The sequence below is a fragment of the Lepidochelys kempii genome, chromosome 6, assembly GCF_965140265.1.
Source record: "Lepidochelys kempii isolate rLepKem1 chromosome 6, rLepKem1.hap2, whole genome shotgun sequence".
Lineage (NCBI taxonomy): Eukaryota > Metazoa > Chordata > Testudines > Cheloniidae > Lepidochelys > Lepidochelys kempii.
In genome coordinates, this window is record NC_133261.1 from 38440445 (window position 1) to 38466959 (window position 26515).

A 26515-nucleotide genomic window follows, 5' to 3' on the forward strand; every position below is an offset into this window, starting at 1 on the left:
GCCACAAGAATCAGTTTTGATCTTCAGTGAGCTACTGAAAGGTTCTGTAACTATAACAAGGAAGCTGCTTGAGGTCATGGAAAATAATGACATGGAAGTTGTACCACAGCCTCTTTGTGATTGTACCCTGTGCTTCAGTATAACGGATGAGGGAGGGGAGGGGAGAAGGATGGAAGGAAAAACAATATACAGATTGCCAGGCTACATCTCAATCCTGGTTAGAATATGCATATATGATACTGCAGTATACATTCCCAGCCACAGTGGGAGAGCTTTTCTGAGAGTGCCTTTTGTGTACAGTCTAGAAGATGTGTAAGATTGCAGTTTGAGAAGGCAAGGGGAAAGCTATGGTAATTATAGGCATGGAACAGCTGCTCAAAACTGTCCTACAGGCCAACACTTGAGCTGCATTATAATATTTCTGTGGCAGCCTTTTGGTTGTAACACTTATGCCCTCAGCTGGTTGTTTTCCATGTTTAAACTGGACAAGTACTTAGTGTTTGAGTTATAGCTATTAGTTATAATAGGCAGGAGTGATGAATGAACTCATGTCAGGTATCAAAAAGCTGTGCTGATGCAACTTAAGATGGATTTATTTCATACATGAGAGAACAGTCGATCTAGACATTTGGTCCGATTCACCTTTCATTTAAACTGGAGTAAACCAGGAGTAAGTTGGAGTAAAGCTAGTATAAGTGAGAGGAGAATCAGACTAGTGTATGGGTCAGTCTCTTGCAAAGTGGGCAAGTAGAATATTGCAAGGGAGAGCCCTGGGGCTTTAGCAGGCAAACAAAAAATTTTGGTTTTTTTTTTTTTTGGTTTTTTTGTTATCTCCAGTCCTTGTGGTAATAGGTGGGTAACTAGATGTTGCTGGTAAATTTTCATTGCACTATTGCAAGGTGTGTTATAGCTGTATGATGCATCTCCTAAGGGAGTTGGGAGTTTCAGAGGGTGATGGGCACCTATCTCCTTTAGGCACTTCTGAAAAATCTCACCTGTAAAGGAAAGAGCGCTAATTTTGAGTCTTCATTCCTTCTGCATGCATTGGAAACCTATGGATCATGTCAGCTGATTGCCAGTAGAAGTTTATCTTCCCCAGACTCAGTGTTCATACTTAGCTCTACAAGAGAAAAATCATGTTCTGAAAAGACCGACCCATTTTTCTCTGCCCAGCAGTCCTGGTTCACCAAAAACTATGCAAAATACTTGCACATAAAGGGCTTGGGTTCCCCTAGATACTTCTTCACATTTAATTACTCAGATGCGTAGTTTGTGTGTATGTGGGGCCTTCAAACCATATAGGAAATGCGTCTAGCAGGCAAAAAGGAGGTCTTGGCCTGATCCATTCTTTTTCTTCAAGCTACTCTAAAGAGACCACACAAGTTGTGGGAAGAGAGAACATAAATTCTTCCAGGCTACAGGCAAAGGGAGTAATGCTGCTTCCCCCTTACCCCCACCACCACCTGGCTCCCTTCCCAATGTTTGACCCTTTTCCTGCTTCTTTCATACATATCTCTCCAACCATCAGCAGCAGCCATCTTTTATGCTCCTCCACATTTCCACACTCCAGCTCTGGCACCACTGATTCCCTAGCCCACTACTAGATGCCACTCACGCCCACTTGTCTGTCCCCTCCCAACCCAACTCCCGGTTTGGGGAGTGATTTATGAGCCACTGGATGGCCCAGGGGACTGGTAAGAGGCCATGGAGCCTTTTATCACTACTGATTGAAAATGACTGCGTGTGGCCCATGTGAAATGAGTTTGGAGTGGCAATTGGCATTAACCAGCCAACTTGTTGGCAAAGACAGCAAGGATCAAAGATGAACTACCCCTCATCTTTAGACTTGCTCCCTTCAGGTCTGGGTTGGTGAAGACTGGTGAGACTATATGGGAAAGCTTGTGCTGCTGCTGCTCATGCTGTTACATACGTGTTGTGTGGCTAAATGGAGAACATCATTCTATGGCTGGCTGAATCTATGGTACCTGAATAGAGTGTTACCGTGTCTTAAGCAATGTAATAATTATTTTCGGAAGCCAGTGACTAAATGACCACAAGTATTTTGGATCTGAATCTCCTCCACTGAATCCATCGCTTTTCATTGCCTATGATATCATGAAGTATGTTTTCATGTCCTTTGCTTTTTTTAGACTACTACCTCAATATAGCAGATGAACCTACCTCTCCTAAGAAGCCTAAGAATGCCCCTGAGCACTATGATTTAGAGAGCAGGTGTTCGGCCTTTTCCTCTGATTGGACTTCTGTGAGAATCATCCCAGAGGAAGAAATGACAGAGCACAACCTTCTGGCCATTCGAGTCATGGTAACAAGTGATGGGAGCAGGTATATAACCTATAACAAAAAAGCCACCACAAAGCTGGGTCTGTGTCTCCCAGGAACAAGTTAACCACAGAATACAGTGTCTGGGTTTTCATCAGACTGTGCTCATAAAACAATTGAAAATGGTGCAAAAGAAACCCAACAGAGAAATCAGTGTAGTCTTTCCTGCGGCTGTTAACCTCCCCTAAACATATGACTCACTTACCAGGGAATTTTCAGATGTTCACATCCCACCTAAGGGCTTGAGTCACATATCCCTGATCTAACCAAGTTCAGCTATTCATTTTCCAGAAGTGACAGTATATCAGTTAGAACAGTGGGAGTACAATCATGGCAAAAGTGTGTCACATGACATGCCTCCTACCTCTCAGAGAGGCTTCCCTGCCTCATTTCTTCTTCTAGTCATATGATGGAACTTTCCATCCTTATAGAATTAGAAATCTGATCATCCTTTGAGACTTTTGTAAGGAAGCCCAAGTCTTATATAAAAATGGAGAGAACATCTTAGACTTCTGTGCTCAACTCTTGACAGAGTCGTGTAGGAGTCAACTTACACCTCTACAATAAAGGCTAGATCTGTATTTTTCAGTGAGAGCAATTCTGCCAACCTAAAATAAAAAATCTGTTGCAAATGCAAAAATCTTTGGTTAATAAGGAGCTTTATTAAAATTATAGAAATCCTTTAAAATAGCCATTAACAATCTTTTCGTGTTTGCTGAAACTGGATAATGTGGTCTCAGAAAATAACTTATCTCCTACGAATGTCTTGCATAACTCTGCACTGTGTCACATGTCTGGCTATATCAGTTAACATGTATTTCAGACAGGGAGGAAAAAATCCATTCCCGAATTCATCTGTTACAGCCACAAGGGTAAACATAGCTCAGGGGAGGAAGAGATTCAGAGTTTTCTACCTGCCTGATAAAACACCTTTTAGTATGGAGGCTTACAGTGCATTATATGTTTGGAACCAACCCTAATACAGTGTGAGGGACAAGGTGGGTGAGGTAATTTTTTTTTAAATTGGACTGACTGCTGTTGGTGAGAGAGACAAGTTCTTCTACAGCTGTGTAAGCTCTAATAGTCTAGGACTGACATGGCTACAACAACACTGCATACAATAATACAGAGTGGCTGTTCTGTCCTCTCTGGTGGCTGGACCACATACAGATGTTTGAATCTGCTACAGCCTCTGACCTAATGTATCCGGTCCTTTTGCTCAGGCACAGAGACTTATGCTCTCAGATCCAGAGGTCTTTGGTTTAGTCCCAGCAGGAAACTCAGCCTAGGATGGCGTTACATCTGTCATCAAAATGGCTTGTGCCAGCTCTGCTGATATCGCTTTCCTGGTATTACACTAAAGCTGTAATCATTTGCCTGACATGCTAGAGAGGGTACTTCAGTCAGTAGGTACTACACTTGCCTAAAAAGGGAGGCAAAATGAAACGGCAAGTGACAAATGACATTCCATGATTTAAGGGTGCATTCTGCCCATGGGATTCTCAGGGGGAAGGTGCAAATGAAAAGCTAGATAAAATATTACTTGCATCACAAAGGCTGCTGCTTCTTAGTACTAGCTTGAGACACTTATGAATAATGGCCACCTAATGAGTGCAGATCAGAGGACAAATCTCATGCTGTGGTATTTATAGTTTTGCGAGCCAAGGAAAATAAATACTTCAGAGGGGGAGACTGTCCTTTTAAACAAAAATATATCTCTCAAAACTAGTGGCATTTCCATTTTCTTTTCTTATGGCACAGGTCCCAATCACAGTGGTATATCAGTCTCCATTAATTATCTTGACCATCAAAGACTTAAACAGGGTTTAAATAAAAATAGTTTTCAGGCTCTGTTCATTTACTAGAAATCAAATCTGATGCTGTAAGAGGAATCCGTCAGCTATTGGTCTTCACTGTTTCAATACTAGAGTTAAGTAAGCATCATTGCCTGTGTGTGTGTGTGTGTGTGTGTGTGTGTGTGTGGCGGGGGTGGGGCAAAATTCAGAAGCTGCGATATTCAAACTACATAGCCCTAAAAAGCACAAGTTGGTGGCAAGGGACAAGGAGGATCTGTGTTTGAATCTCAGTGGTGAATTCCAAATGATTGATTTAAAGGTACCTGCGCTCACTGCCTCTTGGGTGTAATAGGGCTGTGTCCAAAGGCCAGTATAATAACAAACAGTTAACGCTTTTCAAAACAGTGTACCAACATTATCCGGTGAAGACTTAAGTATGTGGCTTCAGTAGGAGCTACTGCCCCTCATTTGGGGTGGGTTTGTTTTATCGCCGGGAGAACTGTAAGGTGCACTGTGTAGTCATAGCCTAAGAGGGCTGAGGGCTCATAGCCTGAGGGCTAGTCTACACTGGCAACATTAAAGCGCTGCTGCGGGAGCACTTTAACGTGCCTTGACTGGCCCCAGCGCTGAGGCACTGTTTAGACTGGCGCTTTGCAGCACTGCAACTTGCTGCACTCGGGGGGGGTGTTTTTTCACCCACCCGAGAGAGAAAGTTGCAGCTCTGTTAATTGCCAGTGTAGACAAGCCCCACCCTTCCTCAAGGGGGCCGGGGGAACAGTTACTCACAATCCTGCTGAAGTGTCTAGGGCTAATAGTATGAGTGCTCATGGCCATGCAAGACTAAGTGAATTTTTTGAGCTGACTGAAAAATTGGCAGTGTTCTTTAAAATTAAATTAAAATAAAAATGGTTCCTTTTTTTCCTCCGTTGAAAAGCTTTGACTTTCAGCCACCTATAGTGAAAGTATTAATTTCAGATCTTCTGAGCCTGTTCCTGGGTCAGAATGAGTGGATCACCCACTTTAGCTCCACACCCCCAAAACACATTTCCTCTGTAAACTATTTGCAAGAAGACTTCCAGGTGGCTGGAGGCTCGTATCTGCGTTTCAGGGATTTTGAGGTTTATTTTTACATTAGCGTCTTATGGCCAGATTCCAATGCCCTTACTCTATGTTGCCTAGTATTTTACATCACCAGCAAAGTCAGCTGGGCTACATGTGGAGTACTGGCGAGTAAGAAATGTAGTCTTACCCTTAATTATTAGGGCCTCACTCCTGATCATTTTCAGGCTGTTCTTGAAGAGCCGCTTTACCAGACCAAAGGGGCAAAAATAAACAAACTTTGTGCCTTCTGCCCCATTCCATATGTTGGATTACAATGTGGCCTTGATACATCAGAAGACTTTGCCACAATGTTGTATAGACACATATGAGCCTGGAAAACCCCACTGTCCGCATGGCATAAGTACACAGAAATGTAATAGTGGGCGAACCCCAAAGGGCCTGATTGGGATCCCATTCAAACCAACGTCCTTATGAAGACCTGTTGTCTTGCAGAAGGGATGGAAGCCTAATAGCCTCCATCTGCTGCTCCTTTCCACCTCTCTCCCCCGTGCAGTGCCTTGCCATGTATGGAGCTTTCTCTTTATCGGCTTTCCCCCTCAGAAGCAGCTGCTGCCTTATCTGGCTCTAGACTGCATGTGGAAAAAGCAAGATATGCAGCAGGGGAGGAGGAAAAAAGAGGCTCAGCAGCCACAAGGCAACCATAAAAGCGGCCCCCTTTGGGATATAAGGAGGACAGGCAGTAAATACATTCCTCTGTCCTAGCTGCCTGAACACCTGAGGCAACAGTTAGGTCGAGCTACCTAAGACAGAGAAGAATCAGGATTGTCCCAGCCTAAACCAGATGATTGGCAAGTATGCAGTTCTTGGGGAGGGGAGTCCCCCCAAAACCTTCCATTCCCAGGAGAAGCTGGAATAGATTTTAGACTTTAAGGGTAGTGAGGTGGGGTTGTAGCCTTCTGCGCCTTCAAATTTTCTCTACCTCACCTACCCCCTTCTGATCTTCTTCCCATAGAATCTGTGCTACAACCATGAACCATCCACTCCTCAGGACAAGGGTTCCCTGAGCACCCTGTCTACTAACAAATAACAATCCACCAGGCTTATGTCAGCCCAGGGCTGTTAGCTGCACGAATAGGATGTTCATGCCAGTTACCAAGTGGTCATGAGACAGACTTCAACAACCACCAACTTCATTCATATCTAAAGCCTGACCTGGGGCTGCCTGGGGAATTGGAATAAACAACCTGGGAGGGCCTAACTCTGGCTGGATTTGCCAGGGTTCTGTGCAGCAGTGGTTCTTGTCATAAAAGGCGGGGGGGTCCCTGGCATAGCCCCAGTGAACTCTACGGAGGAGTTTGGGTGGCAGTGGCCCATAGGTTAGCCCCACTTGGGAAAGCTTCTTAGTGACATTACTCTGCCTTCGTTCATCTGTTTGGACAAGCAGACATGGTGAAAACCTGCCTTTCTACCCAACTTCATCTTTATGTTTATGCTAAACCACTTTTTCTGAACCAAATACAAAAATTGAACCAGCTATTAGTATCCTGAAAATGTCAGGTTAAACCCCCAGTTCTGGGTGTATTCATGCTCAACCCAAATGTGAAACACTGGCCTAATGTCTAATTGCATTTATCATTGTGCTGTATTGAGCATGTACCCTTAAAATATTAATTATTTTTACTTTGTGATTTTATTTTACTTAAAAATTTTAAATAGAGGAAAAAGCCAGAAATGTATATTCATGTTAGCATTGGTTTCAGAGTAACAGCCGTGTTAGTCTGTATTCGCAAAAAGAAAAGGAGTACTTGTGGCACCTTAGAGACTAACCAATTTATTTGAGCATAAGCTTTCGTGAGCTACAGCTCAAATAAATTGGTTAGTTTCTAAGGTGCCACATGTTAGCATTGTATCTTATTGCTAGCGTGATGGGCATTAGACATTCAGGTATTTCCTCCTCTTCGTTTAACAGCAGACTTGTAGGAAGACATACTTAACTTGTTCAGGTCAAAGGAGACTCACTATAATTCAGAAGGAGACTCTGACTCTCAGCAGCAGATTTCAGGCTTTGAATATAATTGTCCATGGCTATTATGGTCTTAATCAGAGTTATAAAACAATTAGGACTATTGCAGTTTTCGGCACATAGTATTGTCAGCAAATTACATTCCAAGAGCAAAAAATAAATGTGAGGCTGGAGGCCAGCTGTAAAGTCATATTATATCACACACTTTGCTGTCAGGATTTATTGCATTAAAGGTGATACTTATAATTAAATCCATAGCATGTGTTTTCTAAAATGTTTGACACTTGTTTTATTTTATACTTTTAGTTCAGAGCTGGAATCTGATTTTTATGGTGACTCATCGAATTCTGAAATTAGTGAAGGACAGATCTCATTGCCTGAGCCTGTGTCCTATACAAACCCCATAAGAGAGCATGCATTGCTGACCACAAGTTCTGTGAAGGAAGAGGAGTGCCGTGAAAAGTCCAAAGCTGCTGATGGCAAGTGAATCCACTGTAAATAAACTAACCCAAGCCAGTCATGCTCCAGCTACTCAGCCTGTTTGCTGTTTCTGAGAGTGTTGTCAAAGCAGATAGGATCTTGTTGGTATAATCAGTGATGCAGTAAGTTTATAACCTATAAATACTATCTTAATTCTTTGGAAGACTTCTTGTGATGGTTCACTGCCTCTAGATACTGTAACAGGATCCAACAAAATCCTGTCTTCCCTCTTTACATATTGTTTAAATCAAATAACTAAACTCCTCTGAACCAACAGTGTGAATGTAATGAAGGAACTGTTCAGTCCAGGGCACTGAAGAATTCTTAATTCTGCTCTTAATTCTGAATAGTATCGTGAGAGTTTGCACAACAGTTAGGGTTGCCAGTTTTGGTTGGACGTATTCCTAGAGGTTTCATCACATATCATCTTTAATTAAAGATTTATCTTTAATACCTGGAGACTCCAGAACAATCCTGGACGGTTGGCAACATTAACAACAATAGGAGTGATATTATCTACCCTAGAGGACTCTACGGAAACAGACAACAAAGCCTTGGTATCAGGGTACCTAGAGCAGTTCTGTCCCCATGCTTAACTCATACTGATGAGATGAATCCTTTCCTTGTGACACAATGTCAGGACACTCCGCTAGAGGCCCATACAATACATGCTGTGTTGCCTAGGCATAGCAGGGCTGAGTCAGAGTCCTCATGGGAAGCACTGAGGGTGCTCAATTTAATTTATTTCTAGATCTGTGACTGATTTAGGAGTTTTTCTCCATTGAAAATATAATGAGGGAAAGGTTGTAACCAGAGTGAAGGTGATTAGACACTCAGGAGCTGTGTAGATCAGCAATTCTATCTGGAGCCAGAGTTCAAAGGAGAAATTCAGAACTGGAACTTGTTTAATAATTAAAAAAACACAACTGTCTCTGAAAAGCTATTGCCAACTAGCAGAGGTTATATCATGTTGTGTGGTTGAATCATAACAACCTGAGGCCTTGAAGAATCGTCTGTGGGTCATGGCAGAAGGGGCTTGGCCAGGGTTTTGATCTGTTTTTGCAATCTGGAAGGGTTAACACTAGAATCTGCAGGGCTCTTGTCAAGAACTTGTGGCAGAAAAAGAACAGAGGTAGATTAAATCTCCATTGCTGAGCCATTTCCACCTACCGGCAATAGTAAAAGAACCAGAGCAGCCTCCAGCAAGTCTTGGAAGAGAAATACTGTCCTGCTTTTAAAGGGAAGTTGAAGCCCCATCCCCCTACTCTTAACACAAAGAGGTCAAGTGCAGCCAGTCTGAAATGTGTAACCCCCCAACTTCTCCAAGCTCATTATCAGAAGCAAGCTCCCCACAGACCAGGACCCACCAACTCAAAGCGGCACCAGGCCCTGCCAGAACAACAGATGCAAAACCTACAGACATATCTCCACTGTTACGATGATCAACACCCTCCACCACACACCTTTCAAGATCCATGGATCCTACACGTGCCTATCACAACATGTGGCGTACTTCCTCCAGTGCACTAAATGCCACAACAGGTGAAATCAGTCAATTGCTACATTGTGGAATGAACTCTCACAAGAAAATAAGAGAAAAACACCTGTGGGTGAACTCTTTTCATAGGTCAGATATAGAGCGATCGCTCTATCAGGTCTCATCATCCAAGGAAACCTGCACAAATTTCCAAAAGATGAGCTTGGGAGCTTAAATTCATTACTCTGCTAGACACTAAAATCATGGACTGAAACAGACACTGTATTTATGGCTTATTACAACTATCTCTAATCCACTAATCCCCTCTTTTTTGTCCTATGACTTCAGAGGGGTTAACGGGTTAACCTAACCTGGAATGATCCCTTACAATATGTGCTAAACAATCTGTTCCACCTTGCATTTTGCGGTGTTGCTTGAAGTCCCTTTGCCAGACTTCAGGAACAGGCTCTGTGTAGCTTGATAGCTTGTCTCTCTCTCTCTCACCAGCAGAAGTCCAATAAAAGATATTACCTCACCCACCTTGTCTCAGCCTGAAATATCTGCAATTAATGACATAGAACCTTTGACTGCAGTGTAAGTATGGGATCCAGAGGAGACGGAGCAAGAAACTGATCCAGCAGGTGTTTTCAGTTGCCAATTAGACAATGCAGGCAGCAACCAATAACTTGTTTAGCTGCAGTGGCTGGATAGTAATCAGGATGGATTTGGGATTAGTGAAATTTTTCTGTTGGGCTTAGCAAAAAAAAAAAAAAAGTTGTCAGAAGATGTTGAATAGGTAGATAAATTGTTAGAGGGAATAAGAAAAGAAAGCCATCGTTAAGATTAAAGGAGGTAGGAAAGAAGGATGGTATTAAACGAACCAGAGCACAAAACAGGAATGAAAGAGTGAGTGCCAAAATGTCAGGAAGCTTTTGCTGTTTCCCCCTGAGCTCTAACCTCCTATCCTGTCTCTCCCCTGAGAACACCTTTCTACCAAGGATCCCAGGCATAATCCCAGACACTGCTGAACTAGCCCCATTAATGTGTGGACTAAATATTTACTAGTGCAAAGGCCTAGTTTTGTTTTGTTTTTGCTATTTTGACCAGATTTAACACTGTCCGGCCTCTGTGCAGACTGTGTTGTAACCAGATTTATGAAGCTGCTTTTACTTTAGGCCTAGTCTGTGTTTTAATGTGTGTTCAGTTTCTAAAGTTAGAAGAGGATAAAATCTGCTAATGCTCCTGGATGTCATAATGTTGTTTCAACTTAATTTGTATATTTAAAATATGTGGATACGTTAAACACAACAGTATTCATGGAATTCTTAACAGATTTTACTTTTAAATAAGAACACTGTACAGTATTGGCTGGGTTCTTTAATTTGCCTTCCCCTGCCCCACCTTCACTGTGTTCCAAGCTTCTGCTGCCTTTAATGGGAGGTTGCTGAGAGGAATACAATGTAGCATTAACTCCTCCCACTATTCCTTCATGTGAAAGGGACTCTGCCAGCATGTGATATCGTGGCAGTGAACTCTCAGGGAAGTAATTTGGTGGGGGTTTTTTTGTTGTTTTTTATTAAAAACATGCTTAATACAAAAGGCAAAGGATCTTGCATATCTAACTAGCTGTTTTAATAAAGAGTTCCTTGTTTAATACAACAATGAATCACAATGCATGCTACCAGAACATGTCCACATGTAATATAATGAGGGCAGTCCTCTCTCCCACTCCATTCTGTCCAAACTACTGCTTCTAAAATCATCTTCCTCTGTCGTCCCTCTCTAGTCTATGTCTAAACCATCTGTCTTCATGTTCAGAGGAAACCTGCACAACACTTTCAAAAGACGAGCCTGGGAGCTTAAACTCATAACTCTGCTTGACACTAAGAATCAGGGACTGAATAGAGACACTGGATTTATGACTTATTAGAACAACCTGTAACCCACAAACCCCCTCTTTTTATCCTATGACTGCAGAGGGATTAACAGGCCACTCTACCATGAATGGTCCTCACATACAAGGTACTACATACTGTCATCCCCCACCTGCATCTTTGCCCTCTGTCACCCCAATTTTCTCTTTCCCTTTGTCCCCTTCTTCCCCAGTATGCATGAGGTTATGTTCCTGACCTCTCTTTCTCTGTGTAGCTATGAGGTGGAGCCAACATTCTTTCTGGGATAAGCCGTCCGAAATTAAGTTTACTGCATTTTGTGTATCCCTATGCAAAGGTTAAATACTTTTTAAAAAAAAGCCACTGTTTGGACTCTGGGTTTTTTTCTTTGGTGGTGAATGTACCAGCAAATGAGTAAGAGAAACAGTGACCACACTAGATATGAACTGTGCAATACAAATGGGCTTCTGTGATGTAAACAATCTGGTAAAAGTTAACTAACGTGTAAAGGAGAATGCAAATAAAATAGTTTTAAGGATCGGCTTTGTGGTTAGCACTTGTTGGTGAGTGTTGCCCTCTATTGGCAAAAGTCTGTAGTTTTTTAAAGGAGCTGCTTGCACACCAGCTGCTCAGAGCAACTGGTTAAAAATCCATTCTAATGATTTTACAGGACAAAAAATGCGCTGTAGCCAGTCCCGTTACCTTCCAATAGCGAGAATTATTTTCTCAGTGGTTCAGCATTAGGACACTCTGATGTAGGCACATCTGACACAGTACATGAGCCAGTAGGAATACATCAGTCCCCATGGGAGGGAAGGAGAAACGGCTGAGACAGTAACTGCTTCTCAGTTTAATTTGCACCAAGGTCTGTGCCTGGGGTAGGATTTTACTTCACCAAAAACAGCAGGTGCAGATGACTTGGGGGGGCAGAAGCAGCAGGGCTCCAGAGAAGAGGGAATATGCACTGTGCACTCTGTCTGCTTCTTTCAGAATAAAATAATTACAATGTTCTGTACTGGTATTATGACTTTTACCATGTTTAAACTAGTTTTATACAAAGTCTAGTTTTGTAATAACTCTTTATATTTGCTTAGTTTGTTAACAATGTCTCTTTCCTATTTCTCTGAAGCACTACAAAGAGCCAATAGTTTCCACTCCTCTACGCTGAATAAATACCAGAATTGGAGGAGAAAAATTCAGTCTAGTAAGTAAAGCCTGAGAATCAATTGAATTTCCTATTTGTACAGTGGCCTTTGGTTGTATTCCTCTTACTGAGAGGCTTGGTTAATTACCTTTTATGGTAGGAACTGGGTTAAAGTTGTATGTATTTGAGTCTTTCCTAATAATAAAAGAGGAAATGGAGATTTTAAAACCCCCAAAAATATAAAACAGACTCCCATCTTGTGTGATTGTTTCCTACATAGTGGATTATTCTACTGAACCATGTACTGTTATGATATCTAGTATGTATTATGACTCATTCTTTTGCAATTCCGGTACTCAAAGGATCAGTCATTAAACTTATATGGTGCTGGACTCTGGGCAGCCTTTAGCTGTATATATAGTCTAAATCGGGGGCGGGCAAACTTTTTGGCCTGAGGGCCACATCGGGTTTCCGAAATTGTATGGAGGGTTGGTTAGGAGAGGCTGTGCCTCCCCAAACAGCCAGGTGTGGTCCGGCCCCCACCCTCTATCCAACACCCCCCGCTGCTTCTCGCCCCCTGACAGCCTCCCCAGGACTCCTGCCCCATCCACCCCTCCCTGTCCCCTGACCGTCCCCCATCCAACCCCCCTCATTCCTGACTGCTCTCCTGACCCCCCCCCAGCACTCCTGCCCCATCTAACCACCTCTTCTCACTGCTCGCCCCCGGAACCCCTACCCCTAACTGCCCCCCGCTGCCCTATCCACCCCCCCTTCCTGACTGCCCCCCCAGGACCCCTGCTTCCATTCAACCCCCCTATTCCCTGTCCTCTGACCGCCCCGACCCCTATCCACACCCCTGCTCCGACCACCACCCCAAACTCACCTGCCCTCTATCCAACTCCCGCCCTCCACCCCCGCTCCCTGTCCCCTTACTGCACTGCCTGGAGAACCGGTGGCTGGTGGTGCTGCAGCTGCGCCACCCAGAGCACCAGGACAGGCAGCCGTGCCGCCCGGCCGGAGCCAGCCATGGCACCGCACAGCACAGAGCACCGGGTCAGGCAGCAGCTCTGCAGTTGCGTTGCTGGCAAGAGCTTGCAGGCCCGCCACCCAGAGCATTGTGCTGGTGGCACAGTGAGGCTGCGGGGAGGGGGAACAGTAGGGGAGGGGCCAGGGGCTAGCCTCCCGGGTCAGGAGCTCAGGGCCGGGCAGGAGGCTCCCGTGGGCTGGATGTGGCCTGCGGGCTGTAGTTTGCCCACCTCTGGTCTAAATGCTTGATGAGGAAAGCTCAGTGATCATTGTACAATCCCCTTTGAAGTTACATAGTTATGATTTAAGGCTGTGTTTTGTGTGTGTTGGTCTCCTTAGTCCACAGCCTCTCATGATTTATACTGATGAAATAGAAAAAGAAGGTTTTAAGGTAAGAGGTTTTAAGGCTTCTGGCTCAGAAGCAGTTTGGTGAGACATGGCTGAACACCATCATCTCAAACTAGGGAAGGCTGTGATGAGTCGACATACATACAGCTGAGATTTGGAAGTGTGGCGTGAGCAGAGCATTGGAAATGGATAGGAAACCCCTGGAGGTGATGGAGGGCGGTGGTGATATGTTCCTATGGCATGGCTGCAGCTCTCTGATCAGAGGATTAGGAAAACCATGGAAGAGGGGTTTGAAGAAGGATTTCAGCATAGACAGGGTGAAGGTAGATGAGAGTAAGTTCTAACTATAACCCAGAGATAGCCATAAGGCAGACATACAGAAGAAAGAGATGATGAGGTAGGATGATTGTGTTTGGGATCAGGAGTATGCACAAGTGTAAATGTATTTGCTCTTGTCACATTGTTTTATGGCAAGTGAATCAGTAACACATGGAGTGAAATGAAACAAATGTTAGAGCCCAATCCTGCCAGGAGCTGAGCATCTCCTGGAAGAGCTGAGAGCCTTTAGCTCCCAGTTAAACTCACCCCTGTGCAGAGTGCCAGCACAAGGTCTGTGCAATACTCGAGTCTCAATGAGTATGATTTTGAGTAAGTGACACATATGCCCATTGTGCTGACCCTTTGCACAGGAGAGAATTTCACTCAAACTGGAAGGTATTTAGTGAGTGAAACAGGGACAAGGGGTTCTGTTAAACCAATTTTAAGGGATAAGAACAGCCATACTGGATCACACCAAAGGTCCATCTAGTTCAGTATCTTGTCTTCTGACAGTGGCCAATGCCAGGTGCTTCAGAGGGAATGCATGGAACAGGTAATCATCCAGTGATGGTTTACATTGTTCTGTATTATTCTATGCTCCATCATTCTGATGATTTCATCCCTTGCTTTTGTTTCTTTGTTATAAGTATTTTATGGCAGTTAGTTGTGGGGTTTTGTGGTTTGACTTATTAACTCTCTATAATACAAAGGAAATTATAAAAAGTATTAGTGCAAACATGTTGCAGATATGTTCTCAGTTATATCACCGAGTACAGTGACTTGTTGGAAAGCATTACAAGACAACTATTTACAATAACTTGTAATTCTCCAAACAAGAAGATCCCTCCCCCTACACTTTTTAGGGGTACAAATTTGCTCTATGCTTCAAATACAATGGTGCACTCAACTAGATGGCAGTGGCTCCATGGCTACCTAATGATTTCTGTGCTCTTGTTTAGACTCCCAGTAGGTTCTATGCTTTTGAGCACCACCTGGTGAAAATATCCCCATGCACACAGGTGGAGCATTCCCAGTTAGATGGGAAGCTTTGCATATTTTACAGAATATCCTTTTGATAGCTAGTTAATGTAACCAAAAGAAGGAATACTGCACCAGCAGAGGAGCAAGGGAGAAGGGTACTACCTGGTCTTCCCCCAAAATAATTTCATTTCAGGAAGTCTGATCCAGCTCTATTCATGTCAATGGGAGTCTTTCCACTGACTTCAGTGGAGGTTGGCTCAGGCCTGGGTTAGATCCCAAGCAGCACTGGTGGCAAGAGGGTTAATAGTAGAGTAATTCTTCCAGGATCCAGTTCTGAACAAATGATTCTTCATATCCTATCAGTTAGTTAGCTTCCCCTTTTCTGCAACTAGTCTGCAGTGTGTGAGGCGTCTTTAGTTATCTCCCTAGATCAATCATTTTGGCACTGGAGTTTTGGTCTATTTATGAGAGGCATGATGTCTGAGCTTTAGCAATAATGGTAAATCAGCTTGAGTCCACCTACCTTCCCAAACTACTGAAGGAGACATTCATGCTACAGGCAGGAAATCAGTTAGACCTGGATTTTAGAGAGACAAGGTGGGTGAGGTAATGTGTTTTATTGGACCGACTTCTGTTGGTGAGACCAACTTCTGCTTAAGTTTCAAAGCTTTATCCAGCCGTCAGAAAGGGCCTAGCTTCAGTGTGTAATGATGGTAGCACTTTGTCTGCTTTTAGCTGAGCTTCCTAGATGTGGAGGTAGGTGCTGCCCCTCCCATTAGTACTCAAATGCCTGTTGCCTTCAGAGAATTCATAAAAACTAGTTATAAAACAAGTACAATCCCTGTTTCCCCATAGAAGTCAGTATCCAGGTAGCCTCACACCTCACTGGCAAACCAGAATACTTGGCTTGGGGTCAGAAATATGCTTTAGAAAATTAGTAAAAAGCTTTCCTAGAAATAATCTTATGATTCTTACTTCACACATTTACCAGCCAGACTGCATGTCGTCTCCCATGTACCCCAGCCTCAGATTATAGTTCCAGTTAGAGAGCTCCAGATATGTAAATATGGGAGTGTTGAAAAAACCTGAATAAAAAATAGTAATTAACCTGGTAGTCACTGGAAAGTGAACAAGTGGGAACAGCTGACCCTCATTCATAACCTGCCAGATGTAGAGGAATCTGGTTCTCAACCCATGGAATAGCTTGCATATCCCAGGAGAATAAACTGTCAAGATATTTCATGGTTCTGATAGGATAATCCCACCAAACAGGGGAGGTTAACAAATTGAAACATATTCCAGTCCTCCAAAGAAAGATTCATGACAAATGAATCACCAGCCCCTCCTGGGGGAAATTCAACAAGGCAACAATCAAATCTTCAATAGACCTTTCAGTTCACATCCTAGCCCAGCCTTCCATCTGGACAGATACCTTAGCTACCTACACTAACTAGAAATACTAAGTCCTGTTATTGTGAGGGATTCACAAGCTTGTGACAGCTGCTGAGAAGTGACAGAGGTAGCTGAGGTAGGAAAAAGCTTCCTTGTCCCATGCTGACAAGAAAGTTGGGTCCAACTTACGGGTAGTGTGGACTGGGGCAGGAGGAACTCTGGCAACATCAGAGCGAGGGTTGCCATAATTTAAATTTAGATATATAAAGCCATGGTTATAAACTGCTGGAGGCTATCAGAGACCTACTCCCTTCATAATACTTCCCACATAAGTCCTGGCTACCTTAAGACTTGGGACTGTCTTTGAAAGCATCCACAAAGAACTTTTTGGATTTATTCATGTTCTGCACCATAGTTGACAAAAAAAGACTTAAAACAAAAACTGGCCTCAGTTGATCTTTGGTTTAAAAATCACAAAAGAAAAATGCTTAATCTAGGGTTAAAAAGAAAGAAAGAAAGAAAGAAAGAAAAGGGAAAAAAGCCAGGGGGCATTTCTTAATTCCAGCTCATTTTCAGCTTGTTCTCAATAAGCGCATTACCTGCTTAATTAAATTTTTGCCTATTAATTTTGCTTTTGCTTTATTAAACCCTCCTGTGTTCCTCTGGAAGGAGTCTCTAGAGGGAGCTAAAAGTCTTTTGAAAGGAAGCAGTGTAATTTATGAATTTGTCAAAACCTGAAGCGTGCTGCTCCATTGAGTAGCAACATATTGTCAGCATACCCTGAGCACAAAATAAAGGCATTTGTCCGTCTCTAGGAACAGTGTGTGACTTCATTTCCTTTTATAATTTCCTACCTGGTTACAAGAATGTCACTCATCTCAGAAAACTATCAGTCTCCTTTTCAGACTTGTTCCCTAACCATACATTGCTCATAAATTACTTAAAATATATGCAAAAAGAAAAGGAGTACTTGTGGCACCTTAGAGACTAACAAAATAAATCTGTTAGTCTCTAAGGTGCCACAAGTACTCCTTTTCTTTTGGCGAATACAGACTAACACGGCTGCTACTCTGAAACCTTAAAATATATGGTCTAAAAAGCCTATTTCAGATGGCTTCAAAGATCCAATGCAGGGAATTGCTCTTCTAAATCTTAAGACTTTGGTCTTTCAGCAGTGTGGATTTCCACACTTTTAACGTGTGATGTCTAAAACAGATTTCATTTTTACCACCTGAAGAATCTGGCTATATCCTAAGGGCTAAAGCGTCCTAGTTTGACGGCTACTTGAATATAGTTATAGTCACACTGAATTCACTGAATACTGGGGGAATCCAGCTGGGAGTAACCTTACAGTGGGGTGTAGCTGTGTAGGATCCAGGGCCTTAGGGTCTAAGCCTATGACCTGTACTCTGCATTATAGTAGACCCTCATGTAGGAACTGGATTTCCTCCAGTGCACTGAGATGTAATACTTACTTATGTTAATAAATGCCCCCATGTACTCTAAGCTGTACAGACATGAATGTTCTTCATTCACAAGTCTGTTGGCAAACCTAATTTCATATTCTGCTGTTCGACTTCTGTGATCTGAGGATGCCTATTTCAATAAACAACATCTCTTGGGTTGTAGAGAACAAAAACATTTCCCCTCATTACACACTAAATAAAAGGCCCTCTGACAGCTGCTGCCTCTGTCCCCTGCTGTGATTAATTGGCACCTCCAGAAGCAACGCTCATCCTCTGTCAAGGAGGAGAAGAGCTGCTCCTGGATTCGACTGAACAGAATCAGAGGCTCAGTGAGAAATAGCAGCGGGACTTGTTTAAGTGTCCCATTGAGTCTTGGAGGGAAAATGGGCATTCTAAATCTCCTCTTCTACCCAACAAAACATTCTCCCCAGTCATCTACTATCCTGTAATTGTGTTCCTTGCTGTTGGCAGGTATGAGTTTATGTAGTTGTACCAAAGGAACCTGACACCACCAGAAGGGTACTTTCAAAGTATCAGAATCATGACAGTCATTTTCTAAAGGATAAACAAGAGCAACAGCATTGGATATAAGTGTTTCAGAAACTTTATCAGCAACATCAGACACAGGATCAATATGTATGCAGCTGTGATGAACTAAAACAAAAGAGGAAATAGGAATTATTTGTATTAAAGTAATGCCTAGACGCCACAATTAGATCTAAGGCTCATGTGTATGAACAGTAAAAGGAAGCCCATGCCCCAGGGAGATTATTATTATCATTTATTATTTGTTCTGATGGAGGATAATGCATTTTGCAGAGGATTACAGGGAGTATGTTGTGAGGGGAACACTGGAAGAAAGAACAAAAGTGATAGTTTGAACATTTCAAAAGTGAGCAAGAGGCTAGCATTATGGGCTGATTGGAGGCGAGAGTGGATACCTCGAAAGTCAATGAGAGAGAATACATAGGGTGGGGATAGGTTGGAAAGGGCCTTGAAAGTAAAGACAAGTAGCTTATGTTTGATGTGATGACCTTAATGGAAAACTGATGGATTATCCTGACCCACATTATACATCCCTTATTTGGAAGCTTTGCCCTTATACAGTGTTCTAGCGGCTCCCAGTAGTGCCACTATGTTTAAGACTGCATCAGCATTTGCATTATACTTTTATTTTATCCAGCTATAAAAATACTTTCCAAAACTTGGCATGTCATTTCTTGGGGGCGGAGGGTGCGCATGCATGTGCATAATATATTCTTTTTTGCCAAAAATAGGTTTATTAGGCTGCATTTTGTACATTTGTAAATATTAAAGTGCACAGTAAGATGGCTATCCTGCAATTGATTGCATGCAGGCACAAATGACTTTCACCACGTCTAATTTGCCCATGCTTGCTGATTCAGGGTCTTAAACAATCGACTTCTATGGCTCCAGAGTAGCCCTTCAGTGTGTAGTACTATTGACTGGCTGATAATAGGGACTGGGATTGTTTTTAGCCCTACCTTCCAACTATACTTCTCAATTCTTCCTTGTTACAATGGACGTGCCTCGTTTAAGGCATGCATTTTCCTCCACCTCAGAGAGCTCTTGTCCTGCGTGTTCAAAAGTGACTAGTGATTGTTATACCTCAATTTTTAGGGTGCTTCAAGATGTCAAAAAAGTGCTGATTTTTTTCAGAAATGCTGAGCCTTTAAGATGTTTTAAGTTGAGCAATGAAGAACTGAGGGCCACTTTTTGAAAATTTTGATAGAGTGTATATGCACCTCTGCTCCTACATGCATGTGCACACAGCGTGGGTATATAAACGTTGCCATTTAGATGAAATCTTTGGAGAATCTTGGACTTCATCTTACTGCACTTCTTTAATTGCAAGTTTTATTTAGGTCAAAGTAGTTTGAGTAAAATATACAATCTTGTTTTCCTTTGACAGATTTCCCTCTACTGTACAGCAAGAGAGCTGGGCTTTATTCACAGGAGAGCTCTGCCAGATCTCAGAGTGCTCTTGAAGAAGATGTATCCCAATCACAGGTATGAAGGAAAACTCTTGTTAGTAAAATAGAGGCAACAAAATAGTTATGTCTGTCTCTCTCTCTCTCTCTACGATACTTCTATGGCTCCCATTACTGTGCTATCTGAGCTATCTTTTAAACACTCTTTTTCTCTGAGCACCCCTGCGAGGTAGGGAAGTACTGTTACCCCCATTTTACAGATGGTAAACTGAGGCACAGAGGCTAAGGGTAAATTTTTTTTCAAAAGCACCTGAGAGGATGTCTACACAGCATTTTGGATTGAGCCTCCCAGCCTGGGTCGATAGACTCGGTCTATCAGGGCTTGAGCAAATGCTCCAAAAACAGCTGTGTAGAAAGTGATTTGAAGTAGTAGCTTGGGCTGGAGCTTGGGGTCAGTGTCTGAGTCTATTGATCTGGGCTGGGAGGCTCACTCCAAAATGGTGTGTAGATGAAACCTAAGTGACTTGAGCTCTTAAGTCCTATTGTCTTTCAGTGGGTCTTGGGCACCTAGATTACTTAGTGACTTATGAAAAATTTACCATATGCAACTTGCCCAAGGTCATACAGGTAGTCTGTAGTACAGTAGCGTCTTGAACTCATGTCTCCCAAGTCCTAGGTTAGTGTCCTAACCACTGGACTATTAGTTAAGCATGACTTAGAACAATAGTTTACCTCAAGGTTTTGTCGTAAGATTTAGAGCCTTCCATATCTATGGCACTAGTTCAAACCCAATCCGGAACAGGGACTGAGCATTGCCTGGGGGCTGATCAGTAAAATGCTCTTGGTGATCTTATTTCAGATAACAGCAGAAACGTCTCCACATTATAAACCTCTACTGCCATAACCGGTACTAACGGTCATTCCTGTTAAAAGTCTGAGCAGAGTGGATTGAATGGGCATATTTATTTATTGGCATTTCTATGGCAGTCACTGTAATATCTGAGGTCCTCACAGATGTTAATTTAGCCTTCAAAACACTACTGTGAGTCCGGTAATAATAATTATTGCTCCCATTTTACAGATGGGAAAATGAGGCACAGGAAAGGTTAATGACTTGCCCAAACTCACATGGGACTGAGCTGGGAATAGAAACCCAGATCTCCTGACTATCCGGTCCTGTGCCTTAACCACAAGGAACATCTTTCATCCTCAAAGCATGGAGAATGACATTCTTCACTTCTAAAAGAAAACCTTCAGGTTAGGGTTTGAGCACATTGGCTGGACAATGTAGAAATCTTGCAATGGTACCGTCTGAATTGCAGGTACACTGAAGGTTTCAGTATCCAGAACTGTAACTCTGACACAATTTATACGTCCATTTAATAGTGTGTCAATCTATCATCTTGCATTTCCCATTTGTTGCTGGATTGCTTCAGTCATTCCTGGCTGCACTACACAAAAAACAGTGCAATATTTCTGAATTAGCTAGATAAGCTGCGTCACCGTGTTCTGTATTTGCTTTAAACTGTGCAGCTGAAATATACAGAAGAGGAGGGTAGGTCATCTTTTGTTTATAGTCCTGTAATCTGGAGAGATTCTTTCCAAGAAAAATACTGAAGGAAGGACTACTTGAGAGTAAAGATAGCATCCATTCTCAGTATAGGTTAACTTTAGGCCAATGTAGAGTACCAATTTACAATGCTGTTCTCAATCCTAGATTACAAAAATGTAGCACTTGGGAAAGGGAAAATAGAAGACAGGTATTTCTTCTTACGGGATGTTTTTGTATGTGTGCACGCGCACGTGTACCTGTACATATTCAGCTTTATTTGGGACAGTATATTTTGGCATGATTTATTTTAAAATTCTGCATAAATAAAAATGATTAGCTATATTTTCTACCACTTAAATAACCATTTCATACATTCCATACAGTTGACATCTCTCAGCAAACCACCTGAAATTGCAAGAGGACTTTTCAAACACTACATCCCAGTGTTTCAAAGAAAGCCAAAAGCCAAAGAGACACCTGAAGAAATCCGTCTATATGTGCCCCATCACCCACTTCAGAACAGTACTACTGGATATCCATTGATGCATTCTGGAAATGTTACTTCAGTTGCTAATGTATATAAGCATAAAGATGAAAATGATAACAATGAGGAATATAATGTAAGTAACTTGTATGAGAGTGAAGAATGTACCACCAGAACAGGGGCCTTCAACAGAAAAATTATAGATTTGTCCTATCTAGACACAGAAAAAAAAGATGAAAGAAATCCGAGACAGCTGAAAGAACAGCCTGACCTAGAAATAAATGAAATAAAAAAACGGATAAGGAACAAATTAATGCTTGGTACAGAGCAGCAATCCAAATTACTTGATTTGAAGAAGGCAGATCTAGGTGGAACAAAACCAGAACAAAGCCAAGGAATGCTGGAAATTTCAGAATGGAAAGATGTTGATGGTAAAAGGAGAAAAAACCTATTCAACCAATCTAGTCTTTCTGTGCCTCTTCCACTTGCAAATGATGCTTTGCCAACTTCATCAGACACAAAAGATATTCCAAAGAATCCAGACACTTTTGTAGAAGAACATCTGTCTAGCCAACCGAAATCACCATTGAAACTAATTGCCAGTGCAATAAAGAGATCCATTCTAGAACCTCTTGTCTCTCATCCAGAAAGCATAAAAAAGAGCCCAGACAGTAAAGCCAACCCTACTTCAGAACACACCTTTTTCAGTCCCCCTAATACTTTTGACCACTCTGTATGTTTAAGGAACAATAACGGTAATAGAGAACATGACCGACAGCCACAAGAATCTAATGTACTGGAAACTAGAAGCTCCGTCATAAACCCACCTAGTCTTTCCTGCAGTCTTGAAGAGAAATCTTCAAGTGATTCCACAGCGGTCGTATTTCCGGTTTCCGGTTTGCACACAGGTCCTTTCAAAGCTGCTGTTAAGCCTGAACATTCATCTGGTGCGAAGATGGAGGATGTACCCAGACTCCTAGAAAAGTTTACTCTTAAAGAGACTTCACTGAGGTCTTCCACTGATGACTTATGTATTTGTAACCAGAAGAACCTTCTTTTTTCATCTCTAAGGCTCAAGAACAAAACTTCTGAGGACATCCTTGGAGATCCTGAACTAATGAATGATATCTGCTCGCTCTTTAGTAACTTGAGGAATAAAGTCAATGAAAGGGAAAAGAACGATTCCTTAAAGTCATCTATGACCTTCATTAACAACTTTTCCCCAGAAAAAGTGCTAAATAATACTTCCACTGATGAGGACTCAGGTAAATAGGATTATTCACTTTAAATAATACAATTTAAGTTTAATATACATATGCATTAATTGTAAACAATTTCTTTGCCTTTTATTTTGTGTGTGTTTATTTTGAAGTTATGCTACTTAAGTAAAATTTAAGTAACTTTAATTTTAATTAAGAATATTGATTAAAACTTGGAAGATGATTGAAGCATTTAATAGGAGAAAAATGTACTGCTAAGCAGGGATCAGAGGTCCAGGCTGAAGTCTGGTTCTCTTTGGGTTCAGACATGACTGTGATAAGCGCAGTGTAAATACTGAGATAGAAAGACAAATGGGATGGAAAATTCTGTAGAGCCTACCTGAGGAGTAATGGTTGCCATGATGTTAAATGTTCTGATGGAGGACGGATAAAGTAGGCAAAGTTAAAAGCCTAGGAGAGGAGAGCAGAAGATTCCACTGTGGTAAAGGGGGAAAATACCCCAGTTATTTATGTGAACCCATGGCCTGACTGATACTGGTATTGAATGATATCAACCTAGTTAAGAACATAGGGATTTCCATACTGGAACAGTCTTAGGGTCTGTTTAGTCCAGTATCCTGTCTATGACAGTGGCTGGCACCAGACACTTCAGGAAAAGATGTAAGAAATCCACAGTGGGTAATTATGAAGTTATCTGCCTATAGGGGAAGCTTTTTTCTAATCCTCAACCTCATTTGAATGTTGTCTTTTGCCCTGAAGAATGAAAGCTTGAGTTCCATGAGTATATTATATGTTGTGTAAAAAGCACTGGCTCTTATTAGTGTTAAAGTTTTTGCTTTTCAATGTTATTAAATGTCCCTCTGTTCTTGTGGTATGAGAGAAGGTAAACATTAGCACCTGATTCACAGTCTTTACACCATTCATTATTTTGCTACTCTAGTCACTGATTATGAATAAGGCTATGGTTTTGGGAGGTCATGGAATGCATGACTTCAAAGGACCTCCATGACTTCAGCCCTGGCGGCTGGGAGCTGCAGGGTCCCACTGCCTCCTGCAGTGGCAGGGAGGTGTGAGGTACTCACCTCGCCCGGCTTGAGGCAGCAGGCCCCCAAGCTCTCAGCCACCATCGGCAGTGGGGGTACCCTGCAGCTCCTGGCCGTTGTGACAGACAGGGGAATACCGGCCACTCCCTGCCCTGGGGCAAGGGAACTCTGGAGCTCTGAGCCCCCACCAGTGGTGGAGGCCCTAGAGCCCCCAGCCGCTCCACAACTGCGCAGTCCCTTCCCATTTTATCATGGATATATTTAAAGTAAAAGTCAGGGACAGATCACGGGCCTCCCTGAATTTTTCTTTATTGCCCGTGACCTGTCCCTGACTCTTACTAAAAATATCCATGACAAAATCTTAGCCTTAATTATGAACAGCCATTCTTTTTTGGGAAGCGACTTAGTTACTCTGCTGCTGCAAGGAACCCTCACAATCAAAGTAAATGCTAACAAGGAAATTGGAATACATATTAGTGGCAGAGAGAGATTAACGTGAACGGAGTCTGTGAAAGTTTGGATGCTCTAGGCCCTGATCTCATGAGTTGCTGAGCCCCCATTGCTCCTGTGGAAGATGATAGACTAGAGAGCATTCATCACCCTACAGAACTGAGTCCTTACATTACTAAACATATAACCCACTGCTTAGGAGAACAGTAGCAAGTACATTCTTGCATGGATCAATGAAGTGAAGGGAAATTGATGCTTTAATGCCTGTGACCCTTTGAGTAGGAACAAATCTGTGAATGCTGAAATGTTACATCATTTAAACATGCTGTTATCACTGATTTAACCATATCCAGTATGAGAAATGACTCTGAACTTACATGCGTGGATCAGAGGAACTGGTGCGAAAAATGGAAGTACAGTTAAACAAATCAATGTTTTATTTAAAATTAATTGTGCTTGCAATAATGGCCTCATTAGGATCCAGAAACTTGATGGTAACATTGCATTTCACTGCTGTTCAAAGAGACAAAAGTTCAGCTGTAGGTTTGAATCTGTTGTCACTAAGGAAAGTTGAGCAGCTTGGGAACTTGATGATGATAGTATTTTGGAAGCTGGGTTAGCTGCATTGCTCTCAGGCTACTGGAGCACATTCACTTACGTTGTTAGTTTTAGTTAAGCTTCCGCCCTCTTCCCGCTGTGCTTATTTAGAAGCAAAATGACTGAGCAGACACCATTTCAACTGGGAGAAGTAATAGCATGAGGGAAGGATATGGCAAAGTTCTGACATTATTGCACCAAGAGCATGATCTTGAGTGCCTGTTTAAGGGAAACTTGCAATATAAACAACCCCAACTTTTCTCAGTTCTCTTTTATTATGGTTCTTGTCCACATGTTATCCCCTGCCTTAACGCACTGAGTCTAAAATAAAAATTTTACAAGACGACTGAGTTTTCCAAAATGTACAAGACTACAGCAATGTAAACATTCCAGTTATGGCCTCAGAAGTGATATGAAGTTTCTTTAAAACTAGGACGAGAGAGAGAGAGAGAGACTATAGCTACAGTACTATGTATTGACTAGATGTGGTCTCCACATAGCAATAAATATTGGGAGTTGACCCTTTTTGAAAGACAGCTTTGCTTTTAGCACATTAAAATTCTCTTTGCATTTCATGTGTTCTCCTTGGAAGTACATCATGATTTAACTAAGTTTGAAATGTAAACCAACTGAATCCATAAAATTCATTTTGATCCAAACCTGCTTTATTTTGTTAAAACTGATCCAATATTTAAATAGTTTCAGCAAAGGGCTAAATTCTGACAGGGCTAAATTCTTGAATCACATTGAAGTCAGGATTTGGTCTTAGATCATCTCCTACTCATGGAAAGTAAGAACCAAGGCTAGAAGTAAGGAAAAACCCTCCCAAATATTCCCCTTTTAAAATACAAGAAGAAAACAACTTTATGCTTGGGGTGGCTCCCCTGTGCAGAATCAGTTTCACCCTAAGCCTGGTGACCACTGAAGATCCCTTTAATTTCTAAAATAAAGCTTAAGAGAGAGTCAGGTGGTTCAGAGGCTTTGTACTTGCCCTCTGCTTAGCAGTGAATTTCACCCTTAGTGGGCTCTCGAGCACTGAAATCTTTCAGTATGTTCTCAGTGCTCCAGCACTACTGCTCAAATAAATTGGTTAGTCTCTAAGGTGCCACAAATACTCCTTTTCTTTTTGTGTATTCTGACAATAGTGATGCAGTTGAAAGAGCAGTCTGGGTCCTTGCATACAAATGAATATACTAAGTATCCCAGTATTCTTTGGAAATCTTATCTCCAGTGCTACACCAGTTAATCACTTTTGAACTTCATAGCTTTTACACATCAGGTAACCAGTATGGGAATTGTTTGTCTGCCCCTCTCACAATCAAGTCCTTAGTGTAAACACTTAGAATTCTTTCTATGCATACTAGCCATTGGGATGACTATTGGAACATTCCATGCAGCAGGGACAGTCCTTATTGTAAGCAGATCTACTTAACAGACCCCTGATGCAAGAAAGCTTTTTGTCAGATTCTGTC

At 42.1% G+C, this 26515-nt stretch overlaps 1 protein-coding gene across 10 annotated transcripts in view; it reads left to right on the forward strand.

Moving 5' to 3' along the window:
* The window catches only part of MICAL2 (microtubule associated monooxygenase, calponin and LIM domain containing 2), a 188491-nt gene that overhangs the window by 133314 nt on the left and 28662 nt on the right, over positions 1-26515 (forward strand). For all 10 annotated transcript variants that reach the window (XM_073347611.1, XM_073347614.1, XM_073347615.1 and 7 more), the window contains 6 exons: positions 2151-2343; positions 7528-7700; positions 11156-11200; positions 12200-12274; positions 19679-19776; positions 21633-22998. In XM_073347611.1, coding sequence (XP_073203712.1) covers positions 2151-2343; positions 7528-7700; positions 11156-11200; positions 12200-12274; positions 19679-19776; positions 21633-22998 — 1950 coding nt within the window. The remainder of the gene's footprint in view (positions 1-2150; positions 2344-7527; positions 7701-11155; positions 11201-12199; positions 12275-19678; positions 19777-21632; positions 22999-26515) is intronic.